At 42.5% G+C, this 18,880-nt stretch overlaps 1 protein-coding gene across 1 annotated transcript in view; it reads right to left on the reverse strand.

Moving 5' to 3' along the window:
* Positions 1-2,087: 2,087 nt before the first annotated feature.
* The window catches only part of TRPA1 (transient receptor potential cation channel subfamily A member 1), a 65,966-nt gene continuing 49,173 nt past the window's right edge, over positions 2,088-18,880 (reverse strand). Inside the window, exons 14-25 of the mRNA XM_019643589.1 lie at positions 17,784-17,843; positions 17,183-17,281; positions 14,604-14,674; positions 13,930-14,092; positions 13,096-13,185; positions 11,353-11,522; positions 9,621-9,750; positions 9,010-9,192; positions 6,004-6,072; positions 5,469-5,582; positions 3,624-3,721; positions 2,088-2,981 (exon numbers count right to left, since the gene is read on the reverse strand). Coding sequence (XP_019499134.1) covers positions 2,777-2,981; positions 3,624-3,721; positions 5,469-5,582; positions 6,004-6,072; positions 9,010-9,192; positions 9,621-9,750; positions 11,353-11,522; positions 13,096-13,185; positions 13,930-14,092; positions 14,604-14,674; positions 17,183-17,281; positions 17,784-17,843 — 1,452 coding nt within the window. The 3' untranslated portion in view covers positions 2,088-2,776. The remainder of the gene's footprint in view (positions 2,982-3,623; positions 3,722-5,468; positions 5,583-6,003; positions 6,073-9,009; positions 9,193-9,620; positions 9,751-11,352; positions 11,523-13,095; positions 13,186-13,929; positions 14,093-14,603; positions 14,675-17,182; positions 17,282-17,783; positions 17,844-18,880) is intronic.

Here is an 18,880-nt window from a genome sequence, read left to right on the forward strand (position 1 = left end):
CTCTCACCGGCTATTCTTCATAGTTAAATATATATATATATTGAAACTACTTAAAATTTTTTTAAATTTTGAAAAAGTAGACCTATCACCTAGACAGTACACTTCCTATTATGAAATTAATATACTCCACGTTTCTGAGTTCTGTGGACTGCCGTTCACCAGTTTACAGAAACCTTCAAAATCCATGTCATGGCAGTGTCATGTCCCAGCTTGGGTCGGATCCACTTCAAGGCATGACGTGGCAATGCAGCGATTACAAGGTGGTAAAACGCACAGTAGGGCTGGTACGCTGAGGGTTAGGTCTACAGTCATTTGGGTAAGTGCTCTTCCAAACTGAGAATGACAGATGACCACTAGATGGCGGTGCTCTAACTGCCACAGAACTCGGGTTCTTTCTACTCCTGAGTCCGACTGTTTGGTTTAATGCATTCCCCACCGTATTTAAATGTGAATGACCAAATATTTTTTAGCAAACTTATAATTGGGAAAGTTTTCAAAGTGACCCTGGATGGTGGTATTGCGTGCATTTTACAGGCAGTTCAGTATGCGGTTCTGGGACTTGTCTGGTTTCCTTCTGTGGCACACTCCACATTTGACAGGCGAAGCCCCCCGATGTCACGCTGCTTGGGGACCAGCTGTGTCTGCGGAGGCCCCTGTTGCCGTTGGGCTTACTAGTTTCGGTCCTTCATAGGCCCTCACCTACACCTCAAGGTCTGGTGACACCACCAAGCAACACAGTAAGCTTGGGCCTCGCAGGCTTCTCTGGCGGGAAAATGTGTGGCCCAAGGTACCCTGAGAACAAAGACAGGTGCACCCTCAGCCCCAGCTCCTGCGTGGTTCGCCGTGTGGTTTCCTCACACAGCTTTGGCTTCTGCAGTCTGCCCAGCACAGGCTCTTGACGGATCTGAGGGGTTTTGCCGTTACCGAGTCCATTTGTAGGAATGAAAACAATTGCCTTTGCTGACCCCCTGGATTTTCCCCCACGTTTTCCTCTTTTTGTGGAAGTCCTTAGTGGGGACCTCACCTGAGGACCCTGCTTTGCCCCCTGCCCATGTCTGCAGCAGCTCGCGAGGAGAAATGTGAGCTCTGAGGGGCCGCAGTTTCTGTGGGGCTGCAGGAGGGCTGGCTGTTGCTTCAAAACTGGACTCTGAGAAGGTTCAGTGAAACCCTCCCCTTCAGGCTCGGCCGGCCGGTGCTAACGTGCTGCTGAGGCCCTGTCTGCCCAGGAACCATAATCCCCTCCTCCTTCCCTCCCCTGTCGCCTCCCCCTTTTCCTCCTCCATCAGTTTTTAAAAACTGCTGAGCAACTGAAGTTACCAGTGATAACTTTCTCTTCTGAGTTTTCTCCCTCGGGACCCATTTCTCCCCTCCCCCGTTTTGGTTCTCAAGAGGAAATTATATCTCCTTTAAGCAACTAAATATTTGATTCGAGGACCATTTTCTACACCTGTTTGTCCTGTATATCTGTTTATTGGCAGCCTAAATACTGTAATGCTACAGTGCCAGTCGAAGCCTCTTTAAATTAGCACCACCATCTAGCTTTGGACTTGGAAGTGACCAGTGAGTTTCAGTAGAGGGCTTAGCGGGACCATACGTAACTGCCACTGTAGGCTTTCCTGAGGTAAAGGGTCCTTCTGCACAAATGGAGGTCTCCATCAAGGTCGTCTGGTCAGGCTCAGTCAGTCACACCTCTAGAGGGCCCTGGTTTCACTGCTAATGTTAAGTGAGCATAATGACACCTATATAAATAAAAACACCCCCAAAACTACTGTTCAACTACTAGTGTTCAATATAACACAAGGATACACTCATACATGGCCAAAGAGATTCATTAGAGTGGGTCTCTCCTGGGGGGGTCATGAAGGAATGAACGCGAGAATCAGAGCAAAGGGGAAAATAAATCAAGAGAAGCACCTTGGATAGATCCATGACGAGGCATGTGACTTGATCCCTACTTTATACTGGACATCAAAAGAAAAAGGGTGTATGAGACGGAGGGGAGGTATTTTTGCAAATCTCAAAAAACTAAAGGTAATGAACGGCTCGCACAATAACCACTGGTGTGACTATATAGGTTTCACATTTATTCTGATCATTGGCAAACAAAAAAACACAGAAACAACACATTATCTAGAGTCAAATTCATGCATATCATAAGGTCTGTTAGTTTGAGCCTGAACTCAAAGTGACATCAGGTGTCCCGGGAGCAGCAAGAAGGGTGGGGCCATTTATTACGGTTGGAATAGAGCACACCGGGTTCCAGCCACGGGGTCTTCCAACACACACACACACACACACACACACACACACACACACACACAAAGATGCCAAATGGTAGAACCCAATCTAATTATTAACTGTGTAACGCATGACATATTATATAATCATCAAGCAGGAATCCAGTATTGACATTTGTATTCTAGCTTAACAGTTACATTTATGACTCCTTATCACTAAAAATGTGTGTTGTAGCAAATTACTTTCTACCACTCAAATAATGAGAGGTAAAGTCCAACTTGAACATATCCGCAGGGATATTCCCAACACAGAGTGGCTGGCAGAAAATATGAATAGAGAGAAAGAGAGAGTTTCCTTTTACATGGGATGTAGAAACCATGGTTTCACAGGTAATGAAACAGAACCAGATTTCTGCTTTCCCCTCTTCACTCTTTCCAAATTGGAAATTAGGCCCAGTGCATACATTTGTTATATTTGCATTTAATATATAAGAAATATATACGTAGGGAGCCCTGCTGTGGTAGGTAACTATGCTAATCTAAGGGTACTGAGTTTTCGCCCTTACTGCTCTCAGCACAGAATTCCATTTGCTGCTCCTTTGTTCTAACTGCTCTTTCTTATACCTGTCCTGAAAAGAACTATGGTTATCTTCATCCTCTGCCTCCGAGATGATTTCCATCTTCTGAATGATGAGTTTAATAAGCTCGTGCTGTTTTTCCAGAAGAGAAGTCAGATCCTTCAGCCTAAAAAGACGTAGACAGTTCATGAATTTATTCTCAGTTATCCTTCTAGCCCCTCTGAGTGCAGAAAGGCCTTGGTCCTAGACGTGTTCTGGATCAGGTGACCTGTGCCCAGGTTACACCCTCAATGGCAGTCAGATTCCTTCTAAGGAATACATATTTTTAAGGTTGAAGTGATTTTCCCACCGTTATGCTGTGGGTTCATGGCTGGCTTATTTTTGTTCCCATTCTAAAGATGAAAACACTGCTGCACAGAAAAGGTAAGTGGCCAGACCCAGGGTCATTCCATTAGCAAATAGTTGAGTATGGCCCTGAAATCAGGTAATGAACCCTAAAGCTCTCACACTCACCACTGTCTACTGCATAGCTTCTCTGGGGGTCCTCAAACACTTTCAGGGCTTTGATGTATGAATTCAGGTGACTCATGAGAAATGCAGCTTATAGTACCGATTGGCAAATAGCAAATAAGTTATTGGGTCTAAAAAATTATCTCATGATTCTCAGTCTAGTAGCAACACTAGTCAGTTAAAGCAGCCTTAATACATGAGATAAATAAACGCAAATACACAGTATAACCTTATATTATGCATCATTATTTAAGAGTTTTAAATTTTCCACATATAGATAAAAATAAAAGACACATACCGGTATTTCTGCTTCAATATTTCTACTTCTAAAGATGTATCGACATTTGGTATTTCTTGTCTTGCTTCTTGGGTGCAAAAGATATAATAAAATACACTCTGTGGGATTAAAGAGTAACAGTTACTCATGTTAAACTCAGATCAGGAACTATTTCTTGAACACATGCTATCGTGCAGCTACTGAGCCAGCCACAGTAGCACAAACGTTTTAAGACAGAGCCGTGGCCCACATGGAGCTCACAGCCTATTGAGAAACAGATATGTAAAGAGCTATGTAACGAAATCATACATATAAAAGAGGAAACCACAAGATGTATAAATAACACAGGAGGAGTGAACTGGAGTGGAGGATTGTTTAGGAAAAAGCTTTAACTGCAGCATTTAATCTTTTCTCATAAAAATGCCCATCACAAGTAGTGGTATTTTATACCGGATTAGTCGTTATTTCTCCAAAACTGTTCTGCACCATTAACCAACACAACTGAATTACACATGGGGAAATTTCTGAAATGCTGTTTTAATATATTTTTAGAATTCAGCATCTTTAAACCATTGGTGGACTGGAGAGGTTCCAGGGCAGATGTGAAATGACCAGGAATGAGGTAATTCTAGGAGTCCAGGCAAGAGAAGATGGCCACTTGTACAGGCCACCCAGGAAGTCAGGTGGCCCAAGCCCGGGGTTGACCGGATGTGAAGGGAGAGGAAAGTGGGGGAGGGCGATGCCAAGCCTGACACCCTGCACAGGCAAATGAATGCTACGGACATTAACTGACATGAGAAACTATGGAGAAGGGTGCGCCTTCTTCACTCTTTCCCTATTGGAGATGTCGGGAGGGAATGACATGAGGGAGGGGTGAAGATCATGAGCTTGTTTTGAACAAGCTGATTTTGAGAAACCTTTGACACACCAGAGAAGGTGTTAAGTAGACAGGGGCCTGGGGCTCAGAGAAATCTAGGCCAGAGAAATCAATTGCCGAGCTTCTGTGTTTGGATAGTAACTGTAACCATGGATATGAGTGAAATCAAATAGGGAGAGAGTGTAGAGTCAGGATACAGCCTAGGCTGATACTCAGATTGACTTTATCATTTTATGACTACACAGTGGAAAGTTAACCTACAAAGAACACAGAAAGGATATTCATAGAGGCAAGAGGGAGCCCAGCGACAGTTAGGATTAGTGTCCAGTGCTTCTGACTCTTAGTGTATCGTCCCTTTTCCATTACAGTGCAGTGGCGTGGCTTAGCCTCTGTATTTTCTATATGTGCACTCCGTGTGTGTGTGTGTGTCTGTGAATATGTACATGTGTGTTCTATATATGACACACACACACATTAAGCACGTATGTATATAAGTGACATGTGATTAGGAAACACAAGGTGTACCTGCCCTGTAAACTAGGTACAGTGAAACCTTGGATTGCGAGTAACGTGGCTGGCGAGTGCTCCGCAAGACGAGCAAGCGTTTCTAACACATTTTAACGTGGTCAACGAGCGATGTCTTGCAATATGAGTAGTTTGTTTCCAGAACGAATTATGCTCGCAAACCAAGGTATATCTCTAAGTCCCAGTGGTACAGCTGGTCTACCCACCCATCTCGCTCACAGGGACCTGGTACCTATTTAACGCTGGAGCTGAGGATGAGCCACGTAGGAGACACAGGCCTTGCTTTGCCCTGCCCATCACTTCCACAGTCTGGGTTCATCATGCGCTTTTTTTTAAAGCACAATCATTTATTTGCCATAGGCAGAGTGACTCAGAGTCTATGAAAGGGCACCCAGGGAGAACGCGATGAATAAATGCCAGACAGTGTCACCTTATTTATGTCCGCGGTTGTTCCATGTACTTACTAATAACCCTCTACCGTATCTGCGTCTGTTGGGATACACGGTGGTGGATTTCTGATCCACTTTGCGCAGGAACCAGAGTGGCAGCTTCTTCTCCAAGTTGGTGTGGAGTTCCACCTAATGTGCGTTGTGGATTTACGGATAGGATCATTAGTTAGCACCGGGAATTCTCACACGGCACAGAAGCCATCGTCAGTGCAGCCAGCTGGAAACCAGCTCCCGCAGCCCGATTTACACACGAGCAGCCAGGGTGCCGGGTTTCCTTCGCCCCTAGCTCCTGCTCTCTGTCCTGGGCTGGCTCCCTGGCCGGCCATATGGTGACTTAAAAAGAGGCACAGGCATTTTGCAACTTCTCTGCTGAGATGGTTGTAAGAAACGGTTTTCATTTTTGATTCTCTGACTGCAGCAGGCACAGAAGTGCTCCCCAGCCCTGAGAGCCCATGTTCACCAGCTGTGTCCCCAGAAACCAGCTACTCTCATCTGTGAATAATGAGGAAGGTGCTCCTGGCAATGAGTTTTAAGGAAATGTGGTACTTACCTGCATAGCAATCCTCTTCAACAGTGCGTGCTTCTGCACCTCAGCAATGTCACCGACTGCCAGGCCGATCTGAAGCGCAACAGCGTTGAGTCACTACCAGATTAATGGCTCCCCTAAAGATGCATGCGAGTTCTCTCTAGCTGCCTTGGGGGAGCGGGCATGGAATGTCCTTTCAATGGCCTCAAAACTCTTTTGGTGGAAACGCCTTACAGAAAACTGCAAAGCCCATGTACCTTTGTAACAGTGATGGCCACATCGGGGGGTCAGGTAATCTTAAGTGTTATCGTGATAAGTTAAGACATACAAATTAATTTGAGATCCATTGTAATTTAAAGTAAAAAAGTGTTCTTTTTGGAGAGGACAGTGCTGATGGGATATCCACTGCAGTTGGTAGAAGCATGGAATATGCTGGGAGCTCCATGAGTTTAGCATCCGAAGTGAACAACAGCGACTTGACCACATGGGAAACGTAAAACACTAAACTGAGGGGATGTAAGAATTGATATCTTACATATGTGTGGCAGGAAAGGCACACTTTAGGGGTGGCTGAGGTCCTGGTTAAAAAAAAACAACCAAAATACTCTATCTAAAAATCCACGGCTAGATAGAAGTAGGTGAAGGGCAGGTGTCAGCTCAGTTCCACTCAATCCAAATCGAATCAGCTTACATTCAGTCACTCTTGCATTATTTGTTAGACACTCAGCACCTGTCTGCCGAACCAGCCCCCCGCTTGCTGCAGCCCGAGAGGAAAAGACAGCCCCTGCTCTCAAGGAGCTCAAAGCCAAGTTAGCTCTACGAAAGAAGGGCTCCGTCTGCCCAGGTCACCACCACATCCCCAGGGCTTAGAAGAGGACAGGGTGCATAGTAGACACACAGAAGATCTGCTGAATGAATGAACAGTGAAAGAGTATGTTCTAGGGTGTGCAAACTAGCACTGAGAACCATATGTAGTCACCGAGGAGGTTTTATTTGGGAGGATAATGTGTTTTTGCTTTTTAATTTGCAAGCCTCGAGATGGGCATTTTCTCCAGATCAGCCCCCATCTAAACCAGCTCTTCATCCATCAGATACTTGCCCCGGCTCTGAAGACATCTGAGCCTGTGAGTCACAGACTTACAGCTTGTTGAGTCATCTGAGCTGGTGAGTCTAATTATAAGTTGTTAATATAAGTTATTAATAAATATCAAATATTATTACTATTTAATAGCAGCCAACATTTATTGTGAATGTATATCGTGTTTGAAGTGCTTTGCATCAGCTCATTTTGTCCTCACGATAACCTAGGAAGTAGGCTTTATTATTATATCTTTTTCTGATTTGTGTCCTCAAAACTGGGATCACACAAGGAAGGGACACGGGATTCGGACTAGGGTGACAGGTGGGAAGGCTGGTTAAGAAAGTCCGCCCAGGGGAGATGATGCGTGAGCTGAATGTGGAAAGCTTAGAGCAAGTTAAGCCAAGGAGAGAGGGCTTCCCAGGAAACGGGAAGGCAGAGCCCAGGAGGCAGGAAGGGAGGCCTGACACACCCAGACAGTGTGCGTGGCGCGCGTCGGGACAAGACCCTGTGGACAGTGGGCAGTTGTATAAGATCTGGGTGAACTCCAGGTCACAAGCGCCCTTGCGTGCTACGCTCATGGGTTTAGACTGATTGAAGCTTTTGAAGAGTCACAGGAAAAAAAACAACTGAAAGAGCCACTGAGGGGCCCAGCTTTTCATTATCAGAATATCACTGTGGTGACAGTTTGCAGGAGGGATGAGACAGGGAAGAGAGATGAGATGGAGAGACTTCTGTCTCTGCGGCAGGATGGATGGGAAGCCATGAGGGTGCATGCTGCCTGGAAGTGGGTGTACAAAGCAAACGCTTACTGCAAGAGCTGAGGAAAGGAGGGTGGGTGCCTGCAGACCATCTTCCAGTGATCTGAGTCAGAGTTTCAAGGAAAGAGAACACTGTCTTGGCTCTGTTGGGTTGGGTTTTCCTCTGGGACATTTACGTAGAGATGCTCAGTGGCTGCTCGACATGTGGACCTTGAGTTTGGCACCGACCTGTACCACTGCTCAGCCAAGTTCTCTCCTAGGGAGTTATCTTCCAAAACATAAGAATGTGGGCTCTGTGACACTCTTTATGATTCTTAGTGCCATCTTTTATTCTTCTAGGTCACCAAAATAAAACTCCAGAGTTGTTCAACTAAGTGACTCAAACATTATGTGGTCTGTTTTTTTCTTCTTCTTCTTCCCAGAAGCACTGCCTAGCACGGTTCCTGGTGCATAGTCAGACTCAGAGAAAGTGTACTGAGCATATGCATGTATGAATAAATGAATAAGGAGAAGGCGTGCCCTGTGATGCCAGCCAGGGTTCTCCACGGACCTGGGCTGCTCATGGCAGGAGCAGGTTCTCCGTGGAAGGGCACATTCATGTCTGCTGAGGGTGGGCAGCCTTTGACTGGTCAAGAGGTGGCACCTGCACGAGAGGCTCTTCCCCCTTATATCTCTGGTCCATGAGAAACTCAGTAGTAGAGATGAGTTCTTACTCCTTCACTCTGTGAAAGTTTCTGCCTAACCTTTGACCTCCCCCTCAACACCCCAAAGCAGCACACACCATTCATTCTTCTTTACTTCCTTATTCTGTTTTTGTAATTCTTCGGAGCAGTTATCATCCCCAGGGCATCAGCTGCATATTTATTTGTTTACTACTTAACTTCGTGACTAGTTGAAGATCGTGCGAGGACTGGGGGTTGATCTGTTTTGTTCACCGCCGTTTCCCAGCACCCCCGATCAGTGTCTGGCATATGGAAGATTCTTGATAAAGATTTGCCAAGCAAATGCATCTGTGCATCCTCTGGGCCCCACGCTGTGCCTGGCACGCCCCAGGCACTAAATGAATGGCGAACGAATGAATTTTCTGGGTGTCCCTTTTTCCCTTAGAGGGAGAGTAAGGAGGCCGACACTAATCACCACTAAATGCCCCAACTGATCAACAAACAGGAAAGACAAGGATACATTACTTACCAGTAAATTCATGAGGACAATTGGGACAAACATGGTGAAGATAATAAGTTGTGCAAAGGATAGAAGCGGATATGCCAGCTCATTTCTCAAAAATGGTTCCAGGAAGGCATCGCGGTAATTAATGTCCCCCAGCATCATGCTGAAGGTCTGGATTATAGAAAGCAGCGGAGAGCTGAAGGCGTCCTGAGAAAAGACGGGAAGGTAAAGATGACGTGCAAAGTGCATACACTGGGAGAACGTTTCCTGGAGAGTGAAATGATCAAAATCATAGTTAAAGTAATTTTTAAAGTCATAGCACTATAGCTTCTAAAACGCAGTCATCAGAACTACTAATAAACTGGTGGAGAAGTCATCAGAAAGACCTGCTCGAATCACAATTCACCATGCGTTATATTATACATAAACTTTTCGACAATGGAAAAACATCCCTTAGTAGGACTCTGCTTTTTCCTGCAGTAAAAATCATTTGACTGCTAATACATCAGATAAAATTAACATGTTCAAATATCGTTGTGTTTATTCCTAATTTTCTACGGCACTAAGATTTCGGTATAGATGTATGTTCCCAGTCATCAGAGCAACCACATCAACCACTAACGTGGCTGCCTCACCTGTATGCTCAGGAGGACATAGAAGCTAAGTCCGAACGCCAAGAGAAGGAAGATAAACACAACGGTAGATCTCAACAGCGTCTTCATGATTACCTCCAACATAACGATGAAAATTCCACAGTTTTCAAATCTAGGGAAATTTGAAAGATTACAGTAGGTATTCACTTTTCTGGTCCAAGTGGATTTCGTTCAGTGTCAGTATTTCTCGAGCACTAGGCACAGTCCTCATGGACAAGCTCGCTGAGGCCAGTTGCTTTCAAAAGGGAGACGTGAGAATTCATGAATAGTCACGTCCGATGTTCAAGCTATTCAGCAGCCTGCTTTGTATCTTCTTTCCCCCCGCCCCTTCTTGTTCATGTTTACCTTTAACTGTTTTACCACTTGACCACTGGACATTCCTTCGACCAAAGTAGAAGAGAGAAACCATGGCTTCCGGGGATTAGAGAGAACACTGCCACACGCCTGACCAGGGGATCAGAGATGAGCTGTGTGGCCGTCCGGGGGGAGTGATGAAGTGAGCTCAGGCACCCCAGGGCATGTCCACGGCTCACAGTCACCATCCTCCCAGCTTCCTGAACTTTCCTCTTTCTCCCCCGGCCACCTGCACTATGAAGGGTCTGGGTAGATGGTGGGTCTCCTCCGGCCACTAACCTGTACTTTTCCTTTGGCAAAGACACCGCCTTAAAAGGGGAGTCCCACGATTTGCAAGCTGAAAGGGACGTCCGAGGTCTTAGAAACTAAGTTCCCAGAGACCCCCAGGAACTTGCTAAGGTCACTGAGAATGACAGAGCCGAGCGGTGGCACTGCCTGCACCTGTCTTGAAGCCTCTTGCCTCCAAGGCCACTGCCCTTCCCACCCTCGCATGTCCTTTCCAGAAGGCGGGGTTCAGACCACTGCACTGAGCTCATGACCCAGCAGTGGGGACTGTACGGTGGGGAAGGCCTGGTCCCTCAGGTCGGAGAGACCCTGGTAAAATGCCTCCATCTGACCTACTAGCTGAGAGCTTGGCCAGGTTACCTAACTCTTCTTTTTTTATATACACTGTGAGTAATCGCGTTTATCTCTTATGATTATAAAGATGATCTGAAATAACATATTCAACTCAACGTTAACAACGGTGGGAGGTAGGGGAGCTTAACCCCCCCTTTTTTCCCCTCTAGAAGTAGGTTCTTTGGGCTTTCTTGTTCTCTTCTATCACTATTACGCTCCACACCTAGCACTTCATTTTGTTTGTTGTAATCTAAAGTAAATGCTTGCCAAATAACACCAGGCAAAACAAGATTAGCCGATACTTTTATACCTGTTTACTCCCCACATTTAATCTAGGTTTGTCGAAGCCTGGGGTTCTTGCCCCGGGGTGATTTTGCCACCCATAGGCTAGTTGGCAATTTTCTGGAGACATTTTTTTTGTTGTCACTTGGGTGGGGGAGGGTTGCTACTGGCATCTAGTGGGTAGAAGCCAGGGATGCTGCTGTACACAGGGCAGCCCCCCACAACAAAGAGCTATCTGGCCCCAAATTTCAGTAGTGCCAAGGTCGAGAGAAGCCCTGGTCTACACACTGAACTCCAAACCACCCTCCCCTTTTCCTTAATGGTGTATAAAAGATATCGTCACGGTCTAAAACAGTTGGGCAAGGAATAAGCCAGTTATAAATTTGTGGTACTTGTAATAGTTCTTCTTTTGATATTAAAGACGCCTAAAGGAAGTAGGAATCATCCCAGCTGGCTTTACCTCTGAAGATATAATAAGAAGTTCATCCAATACAAGTAAATAGCAATCGCCCCACACTGCCACTGCACGTGAGCCGGTATGCCAACGAACAAGGGCGACACAAAAATGATGCTCGTTGTGTAGATGGTCCATTCAACTCCATTGCTGTGATCCAAAAAGTAATGCCTTTTCTGGGGTTGAAAAGAAGGCAGAGTTACCATACATAGAGACCAAGACGTGACGTCTTATGGACACTTTTCCAGATGTAGCTAGTAATATTTTCCTGGTGTTGCAGCTGAGATGTTTAGGACCAAGGAGCCAGCCCTGTCCCTCCTGAACTGAACTCGGAGCCCTGGGTGTGTATCATGGTTGGAGGTGGCCCAGTCTCTCTCTTCTCTTGACCTGGCATTTTGGGAGTCTGATGTCTAAGGAAATTCTACCAGTTTCTGAGTTTTCCTGTAGAGTCCACTGCATCTCAAGGGGACTTCAGGGGGGCTGCAAGTTAGTAATTGCTTTCTGCCTGTATGTGGACATGCATGCGGGCTTTTCAGGATACAGATGACCTAAAGCTGCTTCTGAGGACACCTGAGACCTGTGCTGAGACTCAGTTACCATAATGGTTTGGTGTCATTTCCTATTCTTAAGATGTCACATAGAGGAGACCGTTTAAATATCAATAAGAAAATGTGGAGACCATATCTGATAGAGAAATCGTATAATTTTACAGTTTAGAATCTGTAATTCTCATGTTTAAAAATGAAAATGACAAGAGAGATTAAATAATATGCCCTAAATCATTTAACATACAATGGAACAATACAGTCTAACTCAGAATTGTGACAATTTACTGAAAAAAATATATATATATGCACTTGCAATGTGCATATGAAACAAATGCACAGCACGATTATCATCATGCAAATACCCATGTGCTTATATTATGTAACAAAGTATATTTTCACAGAAAATGAGGTATTGTATAAAAGGTATATGTTATTAAAAAAAATAACAAAAAATACCCCAAAATTAAAAAAAAAACATACCCCCAAAATGAAAAATAACACTCAGAAATAAAAGACTGATGCCATTCATCAACCAAAGTGAGGACCTGCAGATAATTTACTTAATTCTTGGATTTGATCTGAACTTGATTCACCCATTTAAAAAAGTAGAGTATAAAATAAAAATTATGCTATAAAAAAGGTCCCAAATTGTATTATAACTTGAAATTTTATCCAGTAAAGAAAAGCATCCCTATTAGAAAAGCAATTCAAAGAAAGACCCTTTGAAATGGAGTCCTGGGCCAACTAAATTCTTTTTTTTTAAATTTTATTAACTTTATTGGGGTGACATTGGTTAATAAAATTATATAGGTTTCAAGTGTATACTTCTATAAACAGCTACATTCTAAATGATCAAATTCAGAATCTAATTATTCTGTTAGCAAAATATTAAACCAATATCAGAGAAAACACAGAAGTCATTCTTAAGTTCATTTGTAACAAGGCAGACCCACACAACCTTGTAAAATTGCAGCATCTCTGCTTTAGATATTTCAAATAGACACCATCTAGTGCAGGGAACACAGATAAAATCATGTGAAGTCTACATTTTAAAAAGTTTATGCTTGGTATTTCCAATCTATACATTTGTCAAAGAATGTGAGTTTTATTCTGACATATATTGTTTCACTAATAGTTTAGCAATTTATGTTCTGCATATTAAAATAGTTACAACTTTAGAGATATAAAATGTATTGTGTACCTGTTGGAAAATTTGGGTCACTTCTTTGCAATATCCAAATATACTTGATAAAAAAACTAAAATCATACAAACTTTTATAGGGTAAGAATTCTGAAACAAACAAAAAAAAAGTGTAAGGTAAGCCGTTATAAGGATATACATTAAAACAGCACTTTAGCTTCTTTATAATTTCCACAATTAAATATTTTGTTTTCCTCTTGCTTCATTTCTATGTACTGTCCAGACTGGCTTTAAGCAGAAAGTTACTGTGGTGCTAATATAAAGACAACACATACTCATTTCATACTGGCCTCATGAAGAGAGGCTCGAATATTGCAAATTGAAGTCTACAGGTAAATGAATCTGTAGACCTATGTAAAAATTGTTTTACTGTGGTAAAATACACATAATACAAAATTTACCATTTTAAAGGTTTTACTTTTTATGGGTACATTTTTAAGTGTACAATTCTGTGGCATTGAGTACATTCACAATGTTATGTCACCATCACCACCATCTAGTTCCATAACTTCTTCATTACCCCAAACGGAAACCCTGTACCCCTCTCCTGCAGTCCCTGGCAGCCACAAATCTGCTAGCATCTCATACATGTCAATTCCTTCTAAATTTATTTACAGACTCATTTATTGATCTATTTATTTATTATATCCCCCCTCCTTCAACAAAGGATTTTTTGAGAAATTGCTACTATATATGAATTCTTGTAAGCTATTTATAATAATCAAAATCCTGGTATTTCAGATTTATTATGGTGTTAGTATCTCTAAGGAAAAAAAACACACTTTTGATAACTTTATTTTAAAAAATTGAAATATGAAAATCAATGGAAAATACCTTGGTGTCTAATATTTCTAAATGATCGCTAGTTTCATTGATGATCCCAGTTGAGTTGAAAGCCATACCTGGCTTTATATTGACAACAAGAAAGGTCATAGGCAGGAGCCCAAGACAGTAAGAGCCTAGGTTCAGAAGATGGGCTCGATACCCATAAGCCAGCCTAAAAAAAAAAAGTAAATCACAATTGAGGAATTTCAACAAAAAATATTTCCTTAAGATACCTGTAGAAAAAGTTGTTATGATCGCTCTCAGAAATCTATTCATTAAATCCACTGAACTTTAGAACCAAGATCTTCAAATTCACCTTTTTCATTTTCAAAACAGGAATCTCCACTTCCCAGTAAGTCATGACTTACTTAAAATCTCTCACCAGTTAATGGAGGAGCAGAGACGTGAGCGCATCCTGGGAACACACCTCTCACTTCACTCTCCACTAAACTACAGGGATGCTTCTCATTGTCCTATAGAGTGATTCCCCCACCCTCAATATTTCGTTTAATGTAAAAAATAGTACCAGTATTTTTAATACTAAAACATTTATTTTTCAAAGTGTAAAGCATTAAAATAATAAAATCTAAAACATTAAAATATCATTAAATCATAATTATTTGGAAGATATTTATTAAATTTAATGGAGGCATCTTTGAGAAGAAATAATACTTAATACCCACCATTTCATAAGTAAATATTCTTTACACACAGGGTGGTTGAGAAGCTCTATGCGGTTATGTTGTACCATTGCCTGAGAAATAAGGAAAGATCAACAAAAATGCAATCGTATTAAACTATTGAATATAAACGTGAGCTTTTGGTTTACTGGTTTTATCACTTTTTTTGATATTGTGAAAGTAACAAGTGTTTATTTTAGAAAATTTGAAAACCCCCAAAACACATGAAGAATACATTTTCTGGAAAAAAAACACAAGCTAGAGAGAACCATTTTATACAGAGGCAAGGATTTGATTCAATTTGTCTCTTTCCGTTTCTCACTAGTTGAGCTAGCATAAGCTCTTCAATCGTATACAAAGTTACAACTGCAAAGGACATTAAAGATAAAGGAGCAAAAGCTACACCCTTAGTCCTTCCTTGAAGAAACTCAGGCTTATCTTTCTAGAAGGATACTAAATAGTCAGGTACACATAAGAGTAGTTACATTTGCCTGTAGCTTATAAATTTTCATGAGTCATTAGGAACTAATCGTATCTATTTCAAAATTAATTTTTAATTCTTCAGGAAATACACAGGGGAAGTCATGTCAGCAAGATGGCGGAATTGGAAGCCCCAGAGCCGCCTTCACCCGCGGGGACAGGAGACATCAACGTAACAACAATATGCGGACCAACTGCCTTTGTGAGAAATCCAGAAACCTGTTGAGAGGTTCCTGCAGCCCAGGTGAGCCTGTAGCCAACAAGAGACCCATCAAAGACAGTAGAAAAATTCATGGCATTTACTCCCTGTAGCTCATCCCCAGCATAAAGCAGTGACACCAGGAGAAAACTCCCAACTCCTGGCTTCTCCCTGAGGAGGCAAAGAGAAGGGTGGAACATAGGTCCAATGCTCTAACTTCCCGGGGGGCTCTCCAAGGAGCTGGTTTCTGTTAGGCCTGGATCTAAGCGCTGGCATGTCCATTGAGACTTGCAGACTTCTATGCACAATGATTTCCTATACCAGACAAGCTATCCCTCCAGGAGAACCTCACTCAGCTCTCTTAGAACTAAGGCAAGACTGTTATGTTATTAAGGCACTCTTCAGTCACGTGCTGATAAGTCACCCACTGAGTTGGTGTTTTTACTCAAGTGAGTGTGTTTCATCGAAATTATCCTGTGTCACTATTATATAGAGTCTGTTTCTTTTTTAAAGCTACAAAGATTTTATTTCCTCTTATTCTGGTGGTTGAGACAATCTCTTTCTGATAGAAGTATTGCCTGTTCTTTAAATTACAATGAAGAAAAACCCCACATACACATTCTCTAAGTATAGTTGTAGTGCCATTACTTTTAAGTCACTTGGCTATCGTCTAAGCCGTAATAACAACTGCAAAACATCATAGGCTCCAGCGGACAGCAAGTGTGAGAGTCACTTGCCATCACCAGCTGTATGGGCATAAAATCCACATGACTGCTTTCTTCACACCCGAAGTATTCAGTAAGCCTTCCAGATTTCACTTTAGGTCAAGGTCGGTACCATGGTCTGTACCAAAGGCTTTCATGTAGAGAAAAGAAGGAAGAGTCTTAATTGGTCTACACCAGCGTTGTCCAATGGAACTCTGAAATGATGGAAAGATCCTCTATCTCTGCTGTTGAATATGAGAACCACAGAACACATAGGCTCCCGATTGCTAGAAATGGAGCTACTGCAAATGGATACATGAATTTTTAACTTTATTTAATTTTAATTAATTTTAACTTGTCACATGCGGCTCATAGTTCCCATATTAGACAGCACAGATCTAGACCCTAGACCACAATTTACAAATCCAGCCCTCAGATATGTTTTCTTTTGCATGCACACAACTTTATTTGCTGTCAATATTTCTGCAAGTCTGGGCTGCCATTAACACACGGCAGCAATTTGTTGAAACTAGTAACCACTGTCCTTTTAGACCAGGTGCCCACTCATTTGTTACCTGTTTCCTCAGCAGGTATTTGAGTTTGAGGAGATCCCTGGTGTAGACTGAAGTGGGTCATTTGCATGCCTTTTAGTGCCTCATCTATTAAACATGTAAAAGCGCTCTTTGGAATAAGAACTGGGTTGGAGCAAGTGTTCTGGGATATTTGGGTCCATACTGTGCCTTTAGGGCCTCTTCTCAGATTGGGTTGACTCTTCCAGAAGGATCTAAGAGCTTCTGAAAGGTCAGAGTTCACTGTGGAGCCCAGTGGTTGGCTGAACTTTGAAACTTTGTCTGTAGAATGTCAACCCCTACATTTTCCTGGAGGAAACTCTTGGATACAATGTCTGTATTTAGGTGGACAGTCTGGGTTGTCCATGGTTTACTGGATTCTGCGTTGGGGTAGGTTTAACATGACCATTAGGACTCTTGATACAGTGTGTGGAACTTTAAGGGGACCAAATTATAGCAATTGTAGAAAATGATTGCTTTCTTTACTAAAAAATAAAGGGTTGGGCCACATGGCAGACAGACATAAAAGTATGAATCTGGTATCCTCTCCAGGCCCCTTCCTGAACGGTTGTACCAAAACATTACAGAACCGTGTGGAAACTACCCAGATAATGAAAACACTGGACTTACATTGAGGGTTCCGAGAGGCTCATATCTAACCACATCCTCTGCAGACGTTTTTCTGGTGCATTCTAATGGCCACTGGAGATATCTGAAATTATACTCGATCTGTAGGAGATATAGTTTTTAAAAATTACAGTCTAGTGTAGACCCCAAAACTGTGCTTGACAAATCACATACACAAACCTACAATTCTGTTGAAAAAATAAGTGACTCAAAGTTGAGTCATGTCCTATGAAGAAAAGTAAATTGAGTTATTACATATTAGTTTCAAAAATAAATATCCCAAAAAGCTGCTATTCGATTGATTTTTTTAAATCATAGTCATGGGAAAAGATGAATTCTCCAAAGATCACTTAGATCTTTTAGAACTTCCCAAGAGAACAGCACCCAAGAAAACAGAAAGACTAGACACAACCCTCAATTAGGCTCTTAAAAACAATTAAAATATTGGGGGAAATTGAATATCTGAGAGGAAATTCTCATAAGTAGGTAATATACTAATACAACAAGTGAAGACAATAATTACCATTTTTTGAGATTGTTACATTTTTAATATTCTTTAAAGAATTATAATAAACTACAAATTATTATGGTAAAATAAACTTACGTGGTAGTCTTGGCAGGACTTGTCTTCTGTGGAAGGCATCACGCAAAAATCTAAAAGCACCTTTCAGAGAGGAAAAATGGCTAAGATATTGGGCAGGTGACTAGACATGAGACTGCATTTGACCCCATTTCCAAAAGAACACCTGAGATATCCCCTTCCCCTTCCTTTGTTTCTGGCACCTCAGAGATAAACTCTAATCCATGTCATTCAAGAACAACATTTAAAAAACCAAATGTTACAGTTACCCTGCGTGCCTCAGAGATACTAAGTGATTCTGAAAAATACCATAGACTTCAGAAGGAAATTGTGTTTACTAAAATTTGAGTGAGAAATACTCCATTAGTTTTGCCTAAGATTTGATGTCTTGCTGGGCTTCTAGAGAATATCCAAATAGACAATGAAGGACTCCTTTGCACAGCATCTTGTACTGACCACGTATCGTCCCTAGTCAGCTTGCAGCTGAGCCCTGGAGTCTTTCTTTGGCCAAGGTGCCACGTGCCGTGCTTGAGCCTGGAGTAGGTACTGTTTGCTCCTGTACCTCCCTTGCATCAGAGTGGTGTGCACAGGATAGTGGGGGAGAGGCTGAACAAAGGGAGAGGACACTTAAGGGTCCTTAGAGCCACCCCGAAGATGTGTGGGGACAAATGTTTTTGTGGGGTCCCTGTCTAAGCAAATAATTTGTCACCCCAAATCTGTGTGTTGGCATCGTTCTGGTGGTCCAAATTCATGATCCTAAGAAAGAAATACTGCCCAGTCCGGCTGCCCATCTGGACACAAGGCCCCAGGTGACCCCCCGAGTTCCTGGAATATCTGGTCAACCCCACCTGAAGGACGAAAGGGTGAAGGGTTGGACAGCACCCTGAAGGTTGAGACTCAGGGAGCCGGGCCCCTCTGGGAGGGCTCTGCTGGCCTGGCTGGTCTCAGCACCAGGGCCTTAAAAAACTTCAAGGATATGTCATATACAAGAATAAATTCAAAATGGATTAAAGACTTAAATATAAGACCTGAGACCATAAAACTCCTTGAAGAAAATATAGGGTCAAAATTTGCAGACATTACCCTGAGCAATATTTTTACTGATACATCCCCGCGAGCTA

The sequence above is a fragment of the Hipposideros armiger genome, unplaced genomic scaffold, assembly GCF_001890085.2.
Source record: "Hipposideros armiger isolate ML-2016 unplaced genomic scaffold, ASM189008v1 scaffold_80, whole genome shotgun sequence".
Classification (NCBI taxonomy): domain Eukaryota; kingdom Metazoa; phylum Chordata; class Mammalia; order Chiroptera; family Hipposideridae; genus Hipposideros; species Hipposideros armiger.